Source organism: Rhinolophus ferrumequinum, chromosome 19, assembly GCF_004115265.2.
Source record: "Rhinolophus ferrumequinum isolate MPI-CBG mRhiFer1 chromosome 19, mRhiFer1_v1.p, whole genome shotgun sequence".
NCBI classification, from domain to species: Eukaryota; Metazoa; Chordata; class Mammalia; order Chiroptera; family Rhinolophidae; genus Rhinolophus; species Rhinolophus ferrumequinum.
This window is the reverse complement of record NC_046302.1, coordinates 38,277,970-38,300,713: the sequence shown is the minus strand read 5'-3', so window position 1 is coordinate 38,300,713 and position 22,744 is coordinate 38,277,970. Positions and strand designations below refer to the sequence as shown.

At 47.5% G+C, this 22,744-nt stretch overlaps 1 protein-coding gene across 1 annotated transcript in view; it reads left to right on the top strand.

Annotated features, from left to right (window-relative positions):
• LOXHD1 (lipoxygenase homology PLAT domains 1) overlaps positions 1-18,952 on the top strand; it is a 143,937-nt gene extending 124,985 nt beyond the window's left edge. The window contains exons 38-41 of the mRNA XM_033087872.1: positions 7,963-8,133; positions 10,859-10,991; positions 12,346-12,504; positions 17,931-18,952. Coding sequence (XP_032943763.1) covers positions 7,963-8,133; positions 10,859-10,991; positions 12,346-12,504; positions 17,931-18,411 — 944 coding nt within the window. The 3' untranslated portion in view covers positions 18,412-18,952. The remainder of the gene's footprint in view (positions 1-7,962; positions 8,134-10,858; positions 10,992-12,345; positions 12,505-17,930) is intronic.
• Positions 18,953-22,744: the final 3,792 nt, after the last annotated feature.

The following is a 22,744-nucleotide window of genomic DNA, read 5'->3' as shown; positions in this document are numbered from 1 at the left end:
ATTTAGCAAACATTACAGTGTTCACTACATGCCTGGTGCTCTCTTAGGTACTAAAGATACAAACATTTTATCCTTACAACAACTTTGTGAATTACTGCAGCATTTTATTATCTCTTTTTTCTACAACCAAAACCTATTGAGGCCCTGTGAAGTCTGAAGATCTCACTTAGTGCCATACAGCAGGGAAGGGATACAGCCAAAACAAATCCAGGTCTTCAGATGCAAGATCTGATGCCTGTCTTGGTACACCATGCCAGGTGCCAGCCCATCCTGCCATTGCCATGCTGCACCCTCATCCAGCCACTGTGCCAGTGGGCCAAAAAAAAAAAAAAAAAAGATGAGGAGATGATGGCAACTTTTTCTATCTCTGTTGGCTGTGCCCCCATACATGTTTGTTATCAGGATGTGGGGTGGGGGATGTCTTATCTAGAAAAGGCTTCAGTGGAAGGAGACACTTCTTCCTCATGTGTCCATTCAGGTGTCATCATTATGAGTCTATGGAAAGGAACATATTTGTAGGAAATTCTCAAAATATTCCTAACGGCTCTCCTTCATGTGAAGACACAGCAAGAAGGTGGCCATCTGCAATCCGAAGAGAGAGCTGTCACCAGACACCTACCCTTCCAGTGCCCTGATCTCAGACTTCCACCTTCCAGAACTGGGAGAAATAAATCGCTGTTGCTAATCCACCCAATGTGATATTTTTTTATTGCAGCTCAAGAAGACTAATATACCCAGAGATAGGGATTAGCATTTCCTTTCGGCCTTGATATGAATAAGAACACATAAAAATAAATATACGTATATATAAATAGGAAAAAAAAAGAATATATATATATATATATATATATCCCTAGTGAATCACTCCTCTTTCCTAAGAAAGAAACAAAACAAAGACCCCTGAATTTTTTTCCACCCTCTCGTCATCCATTATGATCGTCTTAGGACTAGTAGCAGGACTAGTGTCTGGTAGTTGAAAGTCTGACTTCCTAACAAGAGTCATAATCATTAAGACCGTCTTCTTCCCCAGAGAGTTCATAAGACCAGGATGAACTCCTGCCCATGACACCCAACAAATGGGTCACTCAGGCAAGACAGTCACTTCAGTGTTTAATTTGGCTACCCATAGCTCAGTGAAAGCCCTGTACCCCACTTGTGATTGTGTGATCATGAGCCTTATTAGAAGGATTTGACAGATGAGATTAATAGGAGTGAGATGGGGGTGAGGGTCGGTCTACCCTAACATCCATGCACACAGTTTGCAATTGCACTATCCACAACAGAGGCAAACGATTGTTTAGAAAGTATATTCCCAGGAAGGATGTCCCTGCTCTCATCACAAAGAAACACATTGTATCCATGAGCTCCCAACTCTCTGCCTGGCTACCAACACACACTGACATGATATTAGTACTTTTGAGAGCAGAGGGGCCATGCAGCAAAGAATCTGCCTTGGGATTTGCTGCTAGACAGAAAAGTATTCAAGGCCACTGGGCCAAGGTAAAACACACCAAATCCAAGTGCAGTCCCATCAGAGAGCCTAATATCAGTGTGGTTAACTGCAGCAGCTAGAGTCCAGTGAGGCCAGGTAGTCCAGAGTTATCATTCTCAAGGTGACAAACTCATTGCTCTTAACTTTGGCAGCTGGGATCTCCATAGCCCTGCAGGCAGTTCACTGGTAATCGGGGCTCAGAAACCAACTATATTCCTCTAAGCAAGAAAAAGAGGAAGAATCTAGAGCTAAAATCATCATAAACTAGCTTCTGTTCTGATTCTGGACTTGTCATATAATTCCAGCCATTTGGACCCCGCCTCGTGACCTCACTGCCACCATACACCCTGCCATAATTACGTGTTTATAATTAACACACTCTCTTATGTCCTCACCTCCTTGATGAAAGTTCTTCTTATTTCTAGAACCACCCCCCACCCAGAACAGTCATCATATTTGTAACTACATACTTAATCTGTCTCCTTTACTTGACTGTCAGCTCAAGTACTGTGGTCTTCTTCATGGTTCTTTCCCTAATGCCTATCATACTGCTTGTGACATATTTTAATAGAATTTATTCAAACCTTTATTTTGGTCTCTTAGATCCATCCCTGTATTTTCATGCTTCAGTCACAGGGAACCCACATTTCTCCAGCATCAGAGTTTTCCCTTATGTCTTAGTATTTTCAAAAATTTAGTCCTGGCCATGACCTCTTTGTGATCACGACTAAGCCCTCTACTACCACTGCCCACATCTGACATTGATTGTGTGCATATCTAGACTTTCTCGGTTTGCTTGATGTGTTTTTCTTCTATGCAAAAACCCAACAGTCAATTCTTTCTGTCTTATTGCTGTCAAAACCCTGAACGAGCAGAGAAATGGTTCAGCACCATGGACAGCTCCACACAGTTCCAACTGTCTCATTTGTTGCTACTAAGATGGATGGTATAGGTACCAGGCTCTTCAAAGAGTTTGATTCCTCCCTTGGATAGCCTAAGACTATGTGATTGCTGATTGCTTTGGCCCCATAACGACCCTTGGACTTAAAGAAATCCTGAGTCATTGATATTATCCTCTTCCCTTTGTAGGCAGAGGAATGGGCCTCCTCCCCTTCAATCAGATATTGGATCTGAAAGCAGGACCATATCATTGGCAGGGAAAGGAACATTTCTATATCTTCACTGAACCCAGGTGGTTGGGATATTAGGGTCGGGAGAGGGACAGGAAGTCCTGGTTGTGTGCCTAATTTTTTCTTTGTAGTCGCTTTCTCCTGCAGGGATGGAAGTTTAAATGTTAAAATAAGCTAAGACAGCTAAACATGTCCTTAAGTGCTCTATGCCACATTTTTTCATATTTGGCTTAAAAATATTCAAGCTACATTATGCTTCCTTTGCATAGAAATTTATGAGGACAAATATATTTTGTTTGAGAGTCTTCCACAAAAAAGTTATAGATCCTGAAAAATGACTGTATAAGTCAGGTTGCAAATGATTAGTTAATAGCATAGCAATTTTCTCTTTCCCTGAATCTCCCTTTCCATCTCTTTTTGTTTATCCAATAGTTCTTTTTAATGAAATTTTTAAAACATGCACAAAAGTGAAGAGAATAATAAGTATAATGAACTTCCACATATCCATCGCATAGATTCAAGAACTTGATTTGTTATACCTGCTTTACCTTTTCAGTTTTCTTTCTTAATTTCTTTTTGGTTGCTGGAAGATATAAAATCAAATGCTAAACCTCATGTCATTTCATCCCAAAGATATTTAGTATGTTGCTCTTTTAAAATGGACATTTTCTTAAGAAATCACAATGCTATTATCATACTTAACTATGATTTCTTTGTGTCATCCAATTTCTACTCCATATGCGAAGTTCCTTAATAACACAAAAAATGTCTTGGTATTTGTGACTTTGTTTGAATCATTATGCAAACAAGGTATACACACTACATTTAGTTGTTAGGGCTTCTTCGCCTCTTTTAATGAAGAGCAGGACCTACTCCTTTATTCTTCTAAGTCATTAACTTGTTGAAGGAACCGAGTCCAATGATCTATAGAATTTCCGCATTCTGGACCTGTTTGCTTCTTCGTGGTATCATTGTATCTTTATTGCCCATATTTTCTATTATCTGGAAGTTACCATGTTTCCCCAAAAGTAAGACCTAACCAGAAATTAAGCCCTAATGCATCTTTTGGAGCAAAAATTAATATAAGACCCAGTCTTATTTTCGGGGAAATACGGTAGCTTGGCCCACCCAAGAGGTACCGTATTTCCCTGAAAATAATACGAAGTCTTACATTAATTTTTGCTTCAAAAGACAGATTAGGGCTTATTTTCCAGTTAGGTCTTATTTCTAGGGAAACACGGGAGCTCTCAAGGCTTGATTAGATTCAGGTTCAACTTTCTTTGGCAAAAATACTTTAAAGGTAATATATGAAGTTCTGACAATTAAGTTTGCGAACTTGTTGCAACAACGTTGCTAACCTTTTTAGGTATCAGAGGGATTATTCATTATGAATTTGTACCAACTGGACAAACAGTTAACCAAGTTTACTATTTGGAAGTGCTGAAAAAACTGCATGGAAAAGTTAGACGACCTGAACTTTTCTCCAACAATTCATGGCTCTTGCATGACGACAATGCACCAGCTCACGGGGCACTGTCTGTGAGGGAGTTTTTAGCCAGTAAACAAATAACCGTATTGGAACACCCTCCCTACCCACCTGATCTGGCCCCCAATGACTTCTTTCTTTACCAAAGATAAAGGAAATATTGAAAGGAAGACATTCTGTGACATTCATGACATCAAGGATAATATGACAACAGCTCAGATGGCCATTCCAGAAAAAGAGTTCCAAAATTGCTTTGAAGGGTGGACTAGGCACTGGCATCGGTACATAGCTTCCCAAGGGGAGTACTTCGAAAGTGACCATAGTGATGTTCAGCAATGAGGTATGTAGCACTTTTTCTAGGATGAGTTCGTGAACTTAATTGTCAGAACTCGTACCTGTGTACTTCACATTACATCACAGCAGTCCCACTCTAATTGATGCTCACACAGAATAGTGGATCCAGGGGGGGTCAGCTTGATTATTCCACTGTAAAGTCCCCCCATAACTCTTCACATAATGGCTTCATCCAGTGGTGACCAATTAGGGTTACGAATGGTGATTTTCTAATTTTCACTTCTTATCCACTTATTAGCTAGAATTCTGTAAAAAAAAAAAAAATCCCTCAAGCTATTAGAAGTATGGTTCATAGAGGAAAATCAAGATAAGTGCTTAATTCTTCCCCGTAATTCTAGTTACTGAGAGAGCTTTTATAATAGTGATTATAACAGTGTGTTTATTTTCTAATTCATCTTGCTCTTCTTCTTACTTCCTCTGAAATAAAAACTCTATTGTGAAATGAAGAATTTTTAAATCACAATATGAATTTATATGTTTTCTTTTCAATAGTATAAATTCACAGAAATATAAAGGACCTCATAAATACTCAATTTTATCCCCATCACATTGTTCAAATAAGGAAATTGAAGCATGGAGATAAAATGTGTGCCGTTTGTAAATATGCTGAGAATGGAACCCAAGTCTACCAAATCCAAGAGTGTCACCCTTGGCGTCCTAGCTCAGATGATGTGCATATGAAAGTGTTTGTAGAAAGATAATAACTAGATTCTTGTATTCCTTTATGGATAGGGCTCTGTGATGGCTCCATATCTCATTTCAAACAATCTTATTTAAGAAATTGATCTTATTTAAGAAAATTGATTTACCCACCTGGACCCTTAGCTTGCCAAAGGTTATTTTTAGGGGAGTTGTTTGTAGAAGTAAATTATCTATTTATTCAAACAACATTTTCAAGGGTTTGTGCTGGAATAAAAAAACTGACAGTTCATACTAAATATAATTTATCAATTCTATGTTTATTATTGAGTCAATATTCCTGTGATGCAATCAAGAGGTCATAAGACATAGTTCCCACATCTTAACATCTTACTGGAGAAGTGAAAGATACACGTAAAAATCACCATAAAAGAGTTGAAGCATGATCATGACCTCAATAGCAAAGATATCCAAAGCCATCTGTGCCCATGGCCCAGTGAGTAGACAGTAAATGCGGTAGGCCTGGGGATTTTGAAGGGCTTCATGGAGGAGGTGGGGCCTAAGTTGTCCAGAGGACAGGTAGGAATTTAAGCCAGGTTCAGAATAGCTTGGAGCCTTAATGAGAAAGGAAAAAAATACCAAAGTTATGCTTAATAAATCCATCTCACTGGGATGGAGGATTTACATAAGGGCTCTTCTTTATGGACTTAAGAAATACAGTGAATGGAGTCAGGTCCTAAACACAGAGTTGGTCTCTTTTTAAACACAGAGTTGGTCTCTTTTTATTCCATCAGATGTGGGAAACCACTGAGGAATTGCAGGTAGTAGATGGCATGATGAAATCCAGGGAGTACCCAGCAGTCAGTCTCACTCCCATACAGAGTCTGCCATCACTTGCCTGGAAAAATTGGGGCCCCACACCGGTTCAGTTTTTAAGCATTTTTCCTACAATAAACTTTAGAACACTGGGGATAAAATAATCAGTTCTACTAGGACAGCCCGTGTTCCCTAGTGGGGCTTTGAATTATTCCCCTCCTTTATAAAATATGGCCACCAGTGCCATTCCTCCTTGTTCTTCCCTATTCAATAATAGTACACATTCACGCATTCAACAGACATTCATTAAATAATGTGCCAAGCACTGTTCCAGACACTAGGACATAGTGGTGGATAGATCCGGCAAGATTCCTGCTCTCATGGGGCTTGCAACCTAGTGGAGAAAGACAGACAATACGCAAGGAAATAAGAACAAAATTATTTCAGGTTGTGAAGTGGGTATGTGGTGATGTGATGGCAGGTAACTGGGGATAAGGAAGCTTCTGCAACTAGTGTGGTTAGCAAAGGCCTTCCCAAAGACGGGAGATTTGATCTGACACTTCAGTAATGAGATGGGATGCGCATTCGGCCTCGGGGATGTATTGTCCCAGGTAGCTATAAAAATAAATGCAAAGTTTCCGAGGTAAGACCGGGTTTCATATATTAAAGCACTAAAAAGCCAGTGTAGATGGATACAGTACGTGAAGTTGCAAGGAGTAGGAAATGAAGTCGGAGCGGAAAGGGATCAGGTGAGCAGTTTGTATTTCATTTTGAGAGTGATGGGAAGCCAGTGGGCAACTGGAAATGTGTGTCCATTTTTGTGTGTCCCTTTGTGCTTATAAGACTGTTGAGACCAGCAGCAGGATCTACAATTGTTGCTTTGGGTACTGTCTGATCCTAGCGAAAAGGTTTTTGGTAGGAACAATGGGACGACCCCCACAGCCCTACGTGGCATGAGAGGGCAAGATGTGGGAGTAAAGCATCCACATGCCTTCCTGGCGGGGTTACTTTGAGGACATATTATGAGCAGCAAGTGTCATCACCATAACCTGTCACACCACTGGGATTTCCCCCCACCTAGAGCCCTTTGGCTTTCTGAGTTATCAAGGACATTGAAGGGCGGAGAATAACGGAACCAGTGCATGATGCAAATAACCTGCAGCTGTCACAACAAATGCATATCAATTCATATGCAATAGCTATGATTTGGGAGGGACACTTCTGAAAGAAGCCCTGCCAATTCCAACTAAGCAGCTATATGTTCAATATTAGGGCAAGATGTGTCAGGTTTAGCAGCGTCCCCGAAAAAAAAGAGCGGCTTCTGATTCCTCCTGTAACTGTCAAATAGCAAAGGTTCTTGAAGTCATAACATATTCATTCAGCATTCATTGAGTGACAAGTACATGCCAGTTGCTATGCTAGGCACTGGGGAAACAAAAACAAATAAGATGGGTCGCTGCCTTCAAAGGCTCATGATCTGGGGGAAAGAGACACATACGAACAGGGTGGTCAAGATGTGGCCAAGGGAGGCGAGGGAAGCTATGGGAGCAAGGCAGATATATGATACAGGCTGAGTGGGCCGTGGTGGTGATGCCTGATGATTCTGGAAGGATAATGGGTGTGAGCTAGGTGGATACTGGTGTCAGGAAGTCATCCTTCAGCGTCGTGAACTCCCCAAGTTCTACTTCCTGGGTCAGAGAGCCCATTGCGAATCTTACAAAGCTATAAGCCCTATCCCTGGTAAAATGTCCCTGTATAATTATAACACAATTTCTCAGGGCCCGTAGACTGCTGAAATCTCATACATAAATCCTCTATGGCTTCATGAACCCCAAGTTAAGGGTTTTATAAAGAGAATTATATGCGCTGGGCTAGAGGAACCCTCAGCGATCATCTAACCCAACCCCTCATTTCATCAACAAGGAGACCAAGGTCAAGAGAGGACAGAGAACTTACCCGGGGTACAGGGGGCTCAGGGGAGTGGAAGTCTGATGGGGGAGGGAGAGCGCATGCAGCCTCCTGTCCTCACGATCTCGTGCCCACAGGGATATTTCCTGGCTGGCACCTGAGCTACATTGACGTGAAGGACAACTCCCGTGATGAGACCTTCCGCTTCCAGTGTGACTGCTGGTTCTCCAAGAATGAAGGGGACGGACAGACACTCCGCGACTTTGCCTGCGCCAACAATGAGATCCATGATGAGCTGGAGGAGACCAGTATGTGGGGAGACGGGTGGGCTCAGCCTCGCTGTGATGGCTGCTCTCGATCTCCAGTGTTAAACGAGAATTAGCTTAGGGAGGAGGTGGGCCATGGTGCTTAAAAATCCAGAGAAGACATTGTTACAGCTGGAGGGGGGATCAGATGCTGAGTGAAGGAAATACTGCTGTGGAGGTGCATAAGTCAGCACCCTAACTGTTGTTCGATGAACCTGGGCTGGCAAAGAGCTTGCAGAGGGGAGGCAGCATGTGTGTTCGTTCCAGAAGGATGAGTATGAACTGGAGATGGAAGAGTAGGGGCACCGAGCCCAGGAGATACCCGGATCCATCTGTCTGTACTAGGACCTGCAGAGGGCAGCGTGGCACCCTGTTATGCTGCTCCTAAGGGGACGGACAACCACACCTGTGTCCTCAGCTGGAGGTTCATGCTGGGGAAAACCAAGGACTCAGCTGGAGCTAAACATCCCGACCCTCAGCTACTTTTATTTGACCATTTGACAAATACTTACTGAATACCTACTAAGCGCCACGGCCTATTCTGAGTTCTGGGGACACACCAATGAATAACACAGAAACCCTGTCCTTGTGGCACTTACATGTGGCACTTACATTTCTTTTTAATCAACCTAGCTGTCCTTGCCTAGACACCTTACTTCTCTCCCTGACCCTCAGGACCCTCAGGAAAGAATGTGCTACAGTCCATATGCCCTTCATCTGCATCGTTTCTCGAGTCTCCTCCCTGAACTCATCGTAGTGAGCAGGAAGGTTCCTAGCGCTCCCGCCTCCTCTCCTTGGTGCTGATAAACCATTTCCTTAGCAACACCCAGGATCCACTTTGAATTCATGGGTGTCTGGTTTGCAGACCATGCCTTACCCTCTGTTAGGAAATAAGTTGGGCACCGTGGGACCACTCTCCGTCCTGTGATAGCTTCTGGTCCCTGACAGTAGCTCAGCCGTTTCACATTCCTCGGCTCTGCAGGCCCCGCCCTTCTCCAGGTGTCATGTACTTTCTGGACATCTCTTCCCTGTTGTTGGCTACCTGCCTCTGCTCTGATTCATTCTACCTTTTCCAGGTAGCAGAGATTCTCCTTGAGAGAAGTCACAAGGGCAAAAGCGTTGCTGAGCGGCTGGGATTGACATTACATTGAGCTGCAAGCATGGCCATCCCTTATCTTAATTGTTTTTATCACGTCTCTGAGATAAAGGCACAGACATAGAGCTATCCCTTTGGATCCAGAACCCCAAACCCCCACTGATTCATTTACTACAGCAAGAGCTGCATGCATAGGTGACATTCCAAACAGATTCTTGCTTCTGTGTGCTTCTGTGTGCTAGCTCCCTGCCCGGCCTGGCCCCTGAGGAATGGCTGGACCACGTGGTCTTCAAGCCCCTCTCACCTCGCTCAGTATCTGCTTATGCTGCGCCCTCCGCCTTGAACACTCCTCTATTTTCTGCGGATCGTCATCATGGCTCTTTAAGCCCAAGGTCAAATGCTACGTCCTTTATGAAGTTTCCTGGGATTAGCCCAAGCATTCATTCATTCACTCAACAAATATTTCTTGAGTGCTTCTGTGCCGAGCACTGTTCTGGGCACGTGGGAAGACCCTTGCCCTCATGGAGCTTACATTCAGCCGGGAGGGGGCATACCATAAACAATAACGTAATAAGTAAACTACATAGCATGTGTGAAGGTACTAGGCAATAAGGACAAGAGAAACCAACGGGTAAGACCGGCTGGGAGTCCTAGTGAGGATCAGGCTGCAATTTTAATTAGGGTAGTTGGAGCAGACCTCTGTGAGAAAGTGACATTTAAGTAAGGACGAGAAGGAGGTGAGAAAGTGAGTCAAACCAATATGGGGTTGGTGTGGGGGAGAAAGAGTGAAGCACTGGGGGCCGAGGGGACAGTCAGTCACTGCAGAGCTCTGAGGCAGGAGCATGCCTCAGTGCTCTAGGAATAGCACAGAGGCAGAGTGGCTGCACTGAGTAATGGAGAAAGTACTAGTAGATGAGGGAGGGAACAGGGAGCCAGATTTTTCTCCTCTGACTTTGGCCCTTTGTTGCAAGCTTACCACATTCCATCTTCTGGTACAGTCGGTGTGTATGTCTGCGGGAAGAAATTGAGTTCTAGTGTTACCAGATGCTAGCCTAGTCCTGACACTTGGCACCCACTTAACAAATGTTGGATGGATGAATGAATGTAGACGTGCTTGAGGGAACTGCAGGGGAGGCGGCTGTGATGCTGAGTGTGACACCAGAGTGAAAGCTGACACAAGACTGGGAGTGAGACTTCTTGCTAGAGAGTTGAGGCTCTTCTGGAGTCTTGCCTGCCTGGGGCTTTCCCGTCCCTTTCTGTAGCTGGGCCCCTTCTCTTTATATGATCTTTGCTTTGCATCTCAGGGACTGATCCATCCCTGAGAGCCAGGCCCCAGCATCTCCTGGAAACTTCCTGCTTTCTGGAAGTAGAAGTGGCTGGTGCTTCACTCCTAGCAGCTACCATGTTCTCCAGGCAAAAAGACTGCTGTAATAAATAAAATGGGAACAAACTACTGGCCCCCAGTTCAGTGCACAGTCTATTTCTAGTGCCTCAACAGTGAGGATCTGAACCTGCTCTCCTCACCCAGGCTGTCGTCTGAGATCAAATGTAAGACCTGGAGAGAGTGGCCATTGCACTCCTGTCCTGACGCTGCTTCCCTCTGCTGACCCTCTCCCTCCCTCTCCACTGCAGCCTACGAGATCATCATCGAAACAGGCAATGGCGGAGAAACCAGGGAGAACGTCTGGCTCATCCTGGAGGGCAGGAAGAACCGATCCAAAGAGTTTCTCGTGGAAAATTCTGGTAGACAGCGTGTCTTTAAGAAGTAAGAAGAAGGGTGCCCACAGGGGAGTGATGGTGGGTGGGGTGGGTAAGAGAGGAACCCCAAGGATCAACCCCCTTGGTAGGTTGATATCAGCATATTGATGGGCCTAAACTACAAGTACTTATTGAGTACCTACTGTGTGCTGACCTCCAAGGGAGGCAACAGGAGATTTATAAAAAGGAAAGCAAGGAGGGGACTGCCATTTGAAGAGAGCCCACTAGAAGAGTCTAGAACTTAATTAGTCCAACTACTAAAAAAAAGGATAGTTATGGAGCGTGATTCGGACGCTAATTATCACTGCAATGCAATCATAGTACAATATATGTTATCAAATTAACGCGTTATACACTTTAAATTTACGCAATATTATACATATCAGATATGTTTCCATTTTTAAAAAGTTAATGGAAAGCTACAGCAACAATAAATTAACTAAAGAGAGGCCACTATGCAGCAGGATGGAAATCACTACAGACGTTATCCCACGTCCACACACACAAGGAGCTCGCTGTCTAGTTGAAAAGGAAGACATTCGCGCATAAAATTGCAAAAGGGTCAGAAAAAACAGCTTAGAATTAAGTTCTAGTTAAAAGGAGGGACGGAAGAGAGAGCCGCTAAGACGCTTTACAGGAAAATCAAAATTCGGTCTGGTGTCAAGGCGCCGCCACTCACCACTCCCGGTGGGCAGACACACCTGGAGAATCTCACCTCCTCTCCCACATCCGAGCTGCCTCTGAACTGCTCAGGTGCCCACTTCATCTCCCCTCTCCCTACAGAATTGCGTGAATAAAGTCTCGCCTTCCCATAACCTACTCTACCTTTTATTTAAAGTCCCTCTACATCAGTTCGAAGTCTGGGCTCCTTCGATTGGCACTTACAGACCACCACTGACTGCCACACCCCGCCTCCTTTCCATTACCGTTTCCCCCACTGAGCCCCAACTCCAGCCAAACCAGCACTCCTCCCAGAAATGTCTGCACCTCCACACCCCACTGTTCTGATCCTATGGCTTTGTCAAGTCAGGTCCACCTCAGAGGACTCCTCCCTTCCTCCCCCTCCCTCTGCTCTCTGATCGCACCACCCTCCTCCACCCACCACCCAGGGCCCAGGGCCTCACCCTCCTCCCAACTCCTTCGGATGTTACCATCCACGGGGGCTGGTCGGGCTTTTTAATGGTTGTGATTGTCTTCTTCCAAAGCTAGACGGAACCCCTCCAGGCAGGGGTTGGATCATGCTGGTCATTCTATCCCTGTTCCTCAAACCAGTGCCTGACATACAGCAGGTACTCAATAAATGCTTCCTTCCTTCACTGGGCACGAGTAGCGCTCAGTGGCCACACCTTTGTGTCCTGCAGGGGGACCACAGACACATTTGAGTTTGACAGCGTCTATCTGGGGGACCTGGCTGCCGTGTGTGTGGGCCACCTTGCCAGGAACGACCGGTTCATCCCCAAGAGAGAGCTGGTCTGGCACGTGAAGACCATCACCATCACCGAGATGGAGTACGGCAATGTGTACGTATGTGCCTCCTGCCTGTCCCCCAGCAGGGAGGGGCTGAGGCTGCACCATGAGCAACAGGGCAGGGCATGTGGAGGTGTCCCCTTTGAGGCTGATGTCACCTCATTCAGGAGGCTTCTGGGACAGGAAGAGAAGAGGCAGCTGTACTGGTTTGAGCTGTCTGAACCATAGGCCTACCCCCAGAGGCAGGGGACTAGACCAGATGACCTTGGGTGCTCCAGCCTTTTAACCCACGGTTGCTTTGGAAGAATGTTGAGTACATCACACAGTGCCAGACAGCGAGACTTTTCTTCCTCTCCCCTCCTATTGCTGAATAATGACAGAGAAATACAGCTTTGAAGCCTGCTGCTGTCACGGTCCTAGTGAAAGGCTGCCATCTGTGTGGACAGGGTAGGGACCAGAGGCAGCCGGGGTAATGTCGTGGCCTCCGAAGACCCCAGATAAGGAGTTTTGCTTTTCCCCCACCAGGGCCTTCCGGGGACTCAGACATCTCTGGAGGATTAAGGGTCTTAGTTTCCTGGGTAACAGTCCACAGCCATCAGTTTGTCTAATTAAAACCATTTGGTAAGCACACTGGAAGCCAGAAAGGGCCTGCGGCTCTGAAAAGCAGGAAAGACACTGAAAAGAGGAGGAAGGGGAAGCTGAGGGCACTGCTTGCCTCCAGGAGGGTAGGCCCAAGGAGTGAGTGAGAGCAGAGGTCACAACTCATGCTTTCCTCACTAGCCCCTGTCATGGCCCTGCCCATGGTCACGCCTTTCAGAATAAGCAGACCAGACAGAAGTAGCAGCCAGGTGCAGGCATACCCAACGCAGGTGGGTCCCTCAGCGGTAGGCTCCAGCCTTCAGGAGCCCAAGCTTCTCTAAGCAATGTCTGTCCGCGCTCAACCTGAGACCTGCAGGCCCCTGGGATTGGCTCTCTCTGACCAAGCTTTCCCTTTGGGAACTGGGCAGGAAAGAGTTGTGACTTCTGAACTGTTTTAGTCACCTTGGGCCCCCATAGCCAAGTGCCTCAGGCTGGATGGCTCAAACCACAGACATTTTTTTCTCACAGTTCCCAAGTTTAGAAGTGCGATGTCAGGGTGCCATCATAGTTGGGTCCTGATGAGGCCTCTTTTCCTGGTTTGCTGTATCTTCATGTGGGGGGGGGGGGAGAGAGAGAGAGAGAGAGAGAGAGAGAGATCCCATCTTGGCGTCCCCACCCTCATAACCTCGTCTAAACCTAATTATCTCCCAAAGGTCCCATCTCCAAATGCCATCACATTGGGGGGTTAGGACTTCAACGTGTGAGTCAGAGGGGGACACAATTCAGTCAGTAGCAGCTTCCCTCTTGGGCTGCAATGTCATTGGTTGCTCTTTTAGAGAAAGACCAGCTAGTGTACAACAGCTCCTGTAGAAGTCACTGGGTGTGGATGCTGGGAGCAATACTGGTGTGGACTTGAGAGCTAAGACACCGAGGGCCCAGAAGAGTCACCAGGGACAGGCCAAAGCCCCTTCTGCAACTGGGCACCTCCCAGCTACAGGGAATGCGTCTGCTGATACTGCTCCTCTGCAAACCCCCAAAATAAATAAAACAAAATACTGCTGTACAATAGAATAATAAAATAAAATAGTCACCCCTTTAGTTAACTTGAAACCAACAGTGTTGGCTGTGAGCAGAAGAGAGCCAAAGATCTTAGCACCACATGGCACCTTCTGGTCTCAAGAGGTAGGGAAGTGAAAGCCCAGTCCATGAACTTCTGGGGCTGAGTTGTGGGATTTTTCATCAGTGCAAAGAAGCCGCTACTCCCAGTGAAGCATCTTTTTCTACACCCTCAAGAGTGTGGCCTTTGGCCAGTTTGTCCTCAGGCTGGAGGGGGAGGTAGGGATGTCCTCAGGGCCGGACTCTTCCCAAAGGGATGGCGGGTGCAGGGGGTCCAGATAGCAGAGCTGTCACCTAGTCAGCTGCGTGGCCTCAGGCAATAACCCATCACCTCTCTGTGCCTCAGTCTCTCCTTCTGGGAGGAGAGCTAGATGCTCTCCAGAGTTTAGAGGTAGGGGAAGAATGGGAGGGGTTCCAGCCTGGGGAGGACTCAGAAGTCCTACTCCAGCTCATTGCCTGTGCAGGGCTCAGGCCTATGGTTTCTGCTGGATGAGAATCTGTGTCCCCCCCAGAAATATCACCTCCATCCAGAAGGAGGACCATCCATGTGGCGATTGACATGTCACCATCCTAGAACACGCTGGCATTCTGCCGTTAGAGAAACCAGTACATAACCCTGTGTATGCAGCTCCTTTCCAACTACCATGTTAACCATCACACTTGGATTTGCATGGATGACAAATGAATGTAATCTCAAGTTCTTATAAACACAATAATCTCAAGCTTTCCTCTTCCAACCTTTCCCAGTTCTGACTCCTTTCCAGCGGTGTGCATTCCCTTTCTGACCCGTTCTTCATCACTGATGTCCCCAGGATTTCAGTGGGAGGATACACAGAGAGGTGCGTGTTTCTTTTTTTAAGACCAAAAACAGCTTCATTGTTCTATCCCGATATCATATACAATACATAATCATTATAAAAATTCAAATAATGCCAAAAAAAAAAAAAAAGCGTACAGAAGAAAATAAAAATTCCCTAAAGCTCTACCCATCAGAGGCGGCCACCATGAGCATTTGGTGACCTCAAGCTCTCTGGCATTTTTCTAACATCTCACATACACACTGTTCACAGAAGTGTGATCATAGTCTCCATGTTTTTTCATATATTCAATTTCTTTTGTGTTTGTTACGCTCTTCTCTTGCCTTCACTCTTGCTGATGACCCGCCCCCATTTCCAGCAGGAACAGCCTGGCATGTGTCCCTTCCACAGCTAGAGTCTTGACTCCACCAAGCTCGGAGGTCCCACGTTTTGGTGATCTTATAATTATGTCTATTAGAAAACATTTCCTTATAGCTACCCCAGGGGATATTTCTCAAGCCACTAAAAATAATGAGTTAAATAGGTACCAGATGACTTGGAGCAATTCCCAGGAAGGACGGTTGAGTGAGAAAAGCAAGATATGGGAAAACACATGTTGTATGATGCCGTTTTCTAAAGGGAACACTGACGTCCCACATGTCTGTGTCTCTGTGGGTCTGTGCAGGTTGGGTGAAAGGGAGGGAAATTTGGCAAGATACCCTTGCAGTTGTTACCTCGGTTATCTGAGGTGACATTGGGACACTGAATGGAAATGAGGGAGAAAAAAAGGAGCTAGCGCCAAGCACAAAGGAAAAGGAAAAGAGTGAATTTAGAAAAAACTTGCATGTGATCACACGATTTGTGCATTTATATAGAATTATGTATATTCGTGGGCCTATGCATCAAGAAATACATTTTAAAAGAATTTAAAACAAAGAATGAAAGGATATACCCCTCCTCCCCCAGGAAGTGTGGTATGTAACAACCCAGATTTATCAAGTGATAAACTGGGGGAAGAGAGACCTCAAAATAGAATAAGGATTTCTTGCCTCGAGCCTTTAAATGGCTGGCCCTTCAGGTGGCCAGGCAGGCTGGCTCTGGGCCCCAGCTCGGGGTCACCGTGAGCAGCAAGTTCTCTCCTCCAAGCCTTGCTTTCCCTTTTTGTGAAATGGGAGGATGCAACCTACAACTGAGGGTTGTTGTGGGAGTTAATGAGGTGGAAGAATGCGCAGCCCTGGCATTTAGTAAATTTGCAGAAAAGCAAGTCTTTCTGCTGTTTTGGATTTTTATCTAGAATAAGACTTGATTTGGCACCACTGGGCACACCCTTTATGGGCTGCGTTCCTGAAGTCACTAGCCAGTGCCAGGACTGCTTATTTCCAACACTGGTAAAAGATGAGCATTGCCAATGAGAAAACCAAGGTCTAGGTAGGGCATGTGACTTACTCAAGGTCACACAGGTGCCAGGGCTGGGGTAAACCCCAGGACCCCGTACACCCTATGCAGTAGTTTCCCACTGTGCCCTCTGACTTTCTCCTTGATACCCAGAGACTAAAGTTGAGGGTGGGTGGGGGTAGGGAAGGGACTTTCTGATCCACGACCATTTCTCTTGGCCCTGGACTTGCTTCTGCTGGCTTCTAATTTTTTTTTTTTTTTAAGATTTTATTGGGGAAGGGGAACAGGACTTTATTGGGGAACAGTGTGTACTTCCAGGACTTTTTCCAAGTCAAGTTGTCCTTTTAATCGTAGTTGTGGAGGACGCAGTTCAGCTCCAGGTCCAGTCACCGTTCTTAGTTACAGGGGGAGCAGCCCACCATCCCTTGCGGGAGTTGAACCTGCAACCTTGTGGTTGAGAGGACACACTCCAACCAACTGAGCCATCTGGGAGCTCAGCCGCAGCTCAGCTCAAGGTGCCTTGTTCAATCTTAGTTGCAGGGGGCACTGCCCACCATCCCTTGCAGGAGTTGAGGAATCGAACCGGCAACCTTGTGGTTGAGAGCCCACTGGCCCATGTGGGAATCGAACCAGCAGCCTTCGGAGTTAGGAGCACGGAGCTCCAACCACCTGAGCCACCGGGCCGGCCCTATGCTGGCTTCTTAAGTAGAGGACTTTCTCTTAGCTCGTGCACTGTGCCGTCCATGCGCATGTTCTCTCTCACTCTCACTCTCTTGCTCTCGCTCTCTCATAGTTCAACTCAGCCAAGTGTGAGGGATTTGGGAGCACACATTCCACAGCCACGTTTATACTTGGCTTTGCCTGGAATTGTCACTCTGAATCCCACAGAGTGCCTCTGAAAGTGACAGTATCAGGTAAAAGCATTCATCAGTCCCTTTGAGGGAGCCAGGGGATCCGCGTGACTGGCATGGAGTGAGCCTCAAGGAGAAGGGCAGGGGACAGGTCGGAAAGGTAAACACTGGGAAGAGGGTCAGATCACGTAGTGTCTTGCAGGCCTTCATAAGGTGGTGATTTGTGCATAATCTGGGAAGCCATTGGAGGGTTCTCAGCAGATGAACGGCGTTCTTGGGCTTATATCTGCACAGGCTCACTGGGCTACTGTATAGAGAATTAACTGTAGAAAGCAAGAAGCAGCGAAACAAGTTAGGAGACTGATTATTCCAGAGGGAAGATGGTAGTGGCCTGGACCAGAGGGGCAACAGGGCAGATAGGGAGCCACTGCCTACTTTTCCAGGTGAGCTGATTCTGGATCTATTTTAGAGATCAGCTCATCGGAGCTGGCTGGCGGATCAGCTATGGTGTGTGAGGGGGGAAAAGAAACGGAGAATCAAAAAGCAGCTAGAAGAATGCAGATGCCACTCACTGGGAATTTGAAGATTAAGAAGACCCCCTCCTCCCACTTTAATGCAGATATTTCCAGCCCCAGTCTCCAGTCCCCTTGGGAAGGAATCATTTATGGAGGGCCCGAGGTCCTGCGGGAGGGTATGAGCCTTGGCGGTGAGCACTCAGCCTCGCCCCTCCCCCACCCCCAGGTACTTCTTTGACTGTGACAGCCTCATCCCCCTCAAGAGGAAGAGGAAGTACTTCAAGGTATTCGAAGTCACCAAGACCACCGAGAGCTTTGCCAGCAAGGTCCAGAGCCTGGTGCCAGTCAAGTACGAGGTCATCGTGACAACAGGCTTTGAGCCAGGGGCGGGCACTGACGCCAACGTCTTTGTGACCATCTTTGGGTCCAATGGGGACACAGGCAAGCGGGAGCTGAAGAAGAAAATGCGCAACCTGTTCGAGCGAGGTCAAACCGACCACTTCTTCCTGGAGACGCTGGAGCTGGGCGAGCTGCGCAAGGTGCGCGTGGAACACGACAGCAGCGGCTACTACTCGGGCTGGCTGGTGGATAAGGTGGAAGTGACCAACACCAGAACCGGAGTGGCCACCATCTTCAAGTGCGGCAGGTGGCTGGACAAGAAACGCGGGGACGGGCTCACCTGGAGAGAACTCTTCCCTTCTGTCTGAGGGGCTGCAGGCGCTCCGTCCGCTCGGGCCACCCTCTCACCCAGCTGCTCCTGGCCACACCTTCCCACCCCCACCTTGGCCTCCAGCAGTCTTTTCCTGAAGCCTCCTGGAGCTGGGACTGGGGACCAAAAGGTGGCCTGTGGCACCGTGGACCAGAACTTCATGGTCCTTTGAAGGCCACTGCCGTGACTGCTGATGGAGTTCTGCACCCCACCCCACCCCCTCCCCCGGACCTACAGGAATCCGTCAACATGTGTCATAATCCGTGGCTGCACAAAACTAACTCTTTGCATTTGCATTTTCTCTTCCAATAATAGCGGTGACCAGGCTAAGACTTGCTGCCAGGTGTGAGAATGGGAAATGGGGGCTTCACCCAGGGGAAAGGAGTGGGGAACAAGAGGCAGTCGCGATGGTATATTTTAAGCAAAAACTAATTAACACTCTTCCCCTCCCCCCACCAAAAAAGCTGGGCTAATTAAATTATTACCAACCACACCCCCCAAAGAACTCATCTGGGCATCTGCTCCCTACAAATGCACTCTTTTCCCCAGTTTCAATAAATCCAGTGCAAACGGAGAAAACCATCAGGAGGAAGTGTTTTTGCCAGGGGGATTTATGAGCCTGTGAAAAGGTACTTGCTTCTTTCTATCACTTTGCAGAGAACGCATGGCCAAGTGCCCTCCTGCTGCCGCAGCCTGTGATAACACAGTTGAGACGTGGAGACCTAAGCAGACGGTGATGGGGGCACAATACCTGGTCACCGCTGCATTCGGGCTGGGAGGGGAGAAGGGGACATCGGGGTTATTTAGCACCTACTGGCTGTGGCTCACTGTGGGCAATGTGCACTGACAGCTGCCCTCCAGGGGGTCATGACCTTGATGGAGAGGCCGCAGGAGAACCATGTGCACGTGTGCACGTGCATCCCCCTCCCCCTACACACGTACCCAGTCCCTGACCGACAGTCACAAAGGGCAATGCACAGGAAGAGTGCATCTGAGCTGAGCCCCTCTGATTTTCAGCACGGGGGCCTGAGCATCGAGGTGCATTAGGCTGAAATCTTCCTATAGGCAGGCACCCCAGTGAGGATTTCCCCGCCCTGCTTTGTCACCCTGTGCCCTCCAGCAGACAGGTGTAGATTCTTAGCAAGGCCTCATGGCTCTGAGGCAAGTTTCGGGAAGCCTCAGAGCCTCTTGGAGAGGGGCGGAGGTGGAGGGCACAGGCTCCGAGGCAGCCTGCCTGGGCTTGAGTCCCAGCTCCACCTCTCACCGGCTGGGAGAGCTTGGGCACATTATTTCATCTCTCAGGCCTCGGGGTCGTCACCAGTGACACAGGGAGAATGATCGCACCTCTCTCGTAGGTTAGTATGAGGACTACATGAGTTCATACGCAGATAGTATTAACTCAGCACCTGCATAGAAAGGTGAGTGTGTCCATCTGTGGATCAAGACTCAAGGAGGCTGTTTTGTCCTAGGGGACAAGTAATCGTTAAATGGTTTTACTGTATCTTTTTCTGTGGAACTGATTCTTCCTCTGTCCCTGTGAAAATTGAGGCAAGCCTCGCAACTCTTCTGGACTTTCTCAGGTCATAAAAAGTCCAACAACCACTTTTTAGTCACAAAGTCCATCTCAACTCTGTAATTTAAATGTCTGGCTCCAATATAAAATCTAAAATGTCACACTTAGAGCTGAGTTTCCTGGGTGCTATTGGGGTCAGTGTCTTTCTTTCTGGACTGGCAGGTGTTTGGAGCCTTCCTCTCACTTGCACTTATTGTGGGGTCTTTCTCAGTCTCTGTACACTCTGTCTCGTTTCAGATCTGAGACACCACCCCCCGCACCTGAGTCCCCATGTTCCCAGGACCTGGGCCATTTCCATCGTGGGCAAGTTGCCCACAGTTCCATGCCCCGTATGTTACCCTCTGGCTATGAGACACTGTCCTCTCTGCTCTGCCTCTGCTGGAGCTGTTCTCTGCTGGAAGTCCCACCACCCATCCACTCTTCCATCCCACCATGCTCGTCCAGTCTCCCTGTTTTATAGGAGTGGGATCAGAGTGGGCCTCTGACTGACTCAGCAGTCCACAGGGACAAAGCTGGGCTCAAACTAGGCTATCTGACGCCCTTCACATGCTGTGGAGGAGCCTGGGATGGGGGCAGATGTGCATGGCGGTGGACAGGAGATAGCAAGGGGCCGGGAGTCTTGGAGAATTCAACGTCTGTCAAGTCCCATCTCCACAGCCCTCTTTGGGATGGGTACAGCCCTTGGGGTGGGGGGGCAGGGAGGTGCTGGGGCTCTGGCAAGTTCTATTGCTCGAGGTCCTACAGTCCTCCTTTCTCCACCCAGGCTGTGCAGAAGCGGTAGGTGAAGGTGGGAGGGAACCACTTCAAGGTCTGGGGAAAAGTGGGGAAAGACTGACCCCTGCTGCATTCTGCTCTCACCTGGCTGCTGCCCACATGCCTGCCCTCTACCCTGAGGAAGGAATGAGGGATGCCCATGAGAAACTCCCAGGAGCAGGCCTCCCTCCAAATCTTACCCCTTCTGCCTTTGGTCTGGGCTTTACCTTTCAATTCCCATCTCTTCCTTGCAGGCAATCTCAGGAATTGTCCTTTTGACAAAGCCAAAAGCAAAGCTGGAATTAGGCAGAAGTAAGCAAGGAGCCCAGGCTGCGAAATGGAAGGATCACCTCAGGCTCATGTGAAAGCAGGGCTGGTACCTGACAGGGAGGCCTCCTCAAATGTTGCATCCACGGTACTCGTTTGCCTCCCCCTAGTTCTGGCTCTGGCAGAAAGCTATTCTTCTACCCAAAGCCCCCACAAAACTCTGTACCACAAGAGTCCTAATTCCAGGGCTGAGATCCAACAGTCAGCCATGGTGAAGGTGAACAAGCCCCTCTCTTGCAAGGTTTCCTCTTCAACCCCTCTCACCCCAGTGCCCATGCTGCCGACATAGCCTCTGGTCATTCCTGGGGTTGTGGGCCAAGGCCAGGTGGTGCTGGAATGCTACCTCTCCTTCCACCAAGGCTGAGTTCCCTCACTAGAGCTCAGGGGCAAGAAAACAAAGGAAGGAATGGTTTCTTCCTCCCCCAGTACCTTCCTTCCCTCCCTGAAGTTCTTGCTAGAGCTGCTGTGCCTTCCCCAAACTCCCCTGGTGCTGACAGCTCCCATTGTCATAAAGTTCTTCCTTATAAGGACGGCTTCTTGAATGATGAGGTTTTATATCAGCTCTCTTTCCTCACCTGATTTAGAGACAAGCCTGCATTAAAAATATTTGGAAAGAACCTTAATTATATTGCTTTCGAGTAACTTATTTCCAAACAAGTATCTCCTGGGGTCTACATCAAAAGAAAGATAAAACTCATTCGCAATTAACACAAGCTATTTACATACAAACTGTTGCACCGAAGCCTAAAGAACATTTTGCTCTTAAGTAGGTTAAACAAAAGCCTTCCAATATGATTTTCTCCTCTCTGGCTGAACAATCCTTTTCGTCCAAGATTTTGATAGAAGTAAACTCAGCCAGTTCAGATACACCCCTTCTGAATTCTGATTCTGAGGAGTCAACTAGAGGAAGTAGTGCGGGCAGGTGCCCCACTCCCTGTGGACCCCTGGTGCTGTGTGTCCCTCCTGAATAGACAGACACCCCCTTTACTCCCAGTCCATTGGCAGAGCAAGGCACCAGGCATCAACCACCAGCAGAGATGCAGACACCCTGAGTGAGGGGCTTCAGGGAACAGGAGGGGGAGTCTGGACCTCAGACAAAGGAAGGAAGTAAATGGAGCACACAGGAGAGAAGGAGGTTTGGGACAGACAGGCTTGGAGAATAAATGACTTTTTAAGAGAGGAAAGAACATTTAAGCCCTAAATTTAACAGGAAAATTTGGGTAGTGGCACCTGGATGGTGGGAGAGGCGGTGTTGTTTATGAGCTGGAGGGAAGATGGGTTCTGTACTCCGGCCTAGAAGCTTCAATGTGGCCTGGGGGAGAGGTGAGGAAAGTGTGACGGTTAATTTGATGTGTCAATTTGGTCACAGAATGTCCAGATTAAACATTATCCGGGTATGTCTGTGAGGGTGTTTCCAGATGACATTATGTGAATCAGTGTGTTCAGCAAAGTGCTTGCCCTCCCTGGGGCGGGCGGGCATCATCCAATCCACTGAGCGCCTGAATAGAACAAAATGGTGGAGGAAGGAGGAATTTGTTTCCTTCCTGCCTGCCCGCTTGAGCTGGACATTTGTCTTCTCCTGCCCTTTTAGTGAGACACCACTGTCTCCCCTGGTCCCCAGGCCTTTGGACTCAAACCACATTATACCACCAGCTTTCCTGAGGCTCCAGCTTGCGGA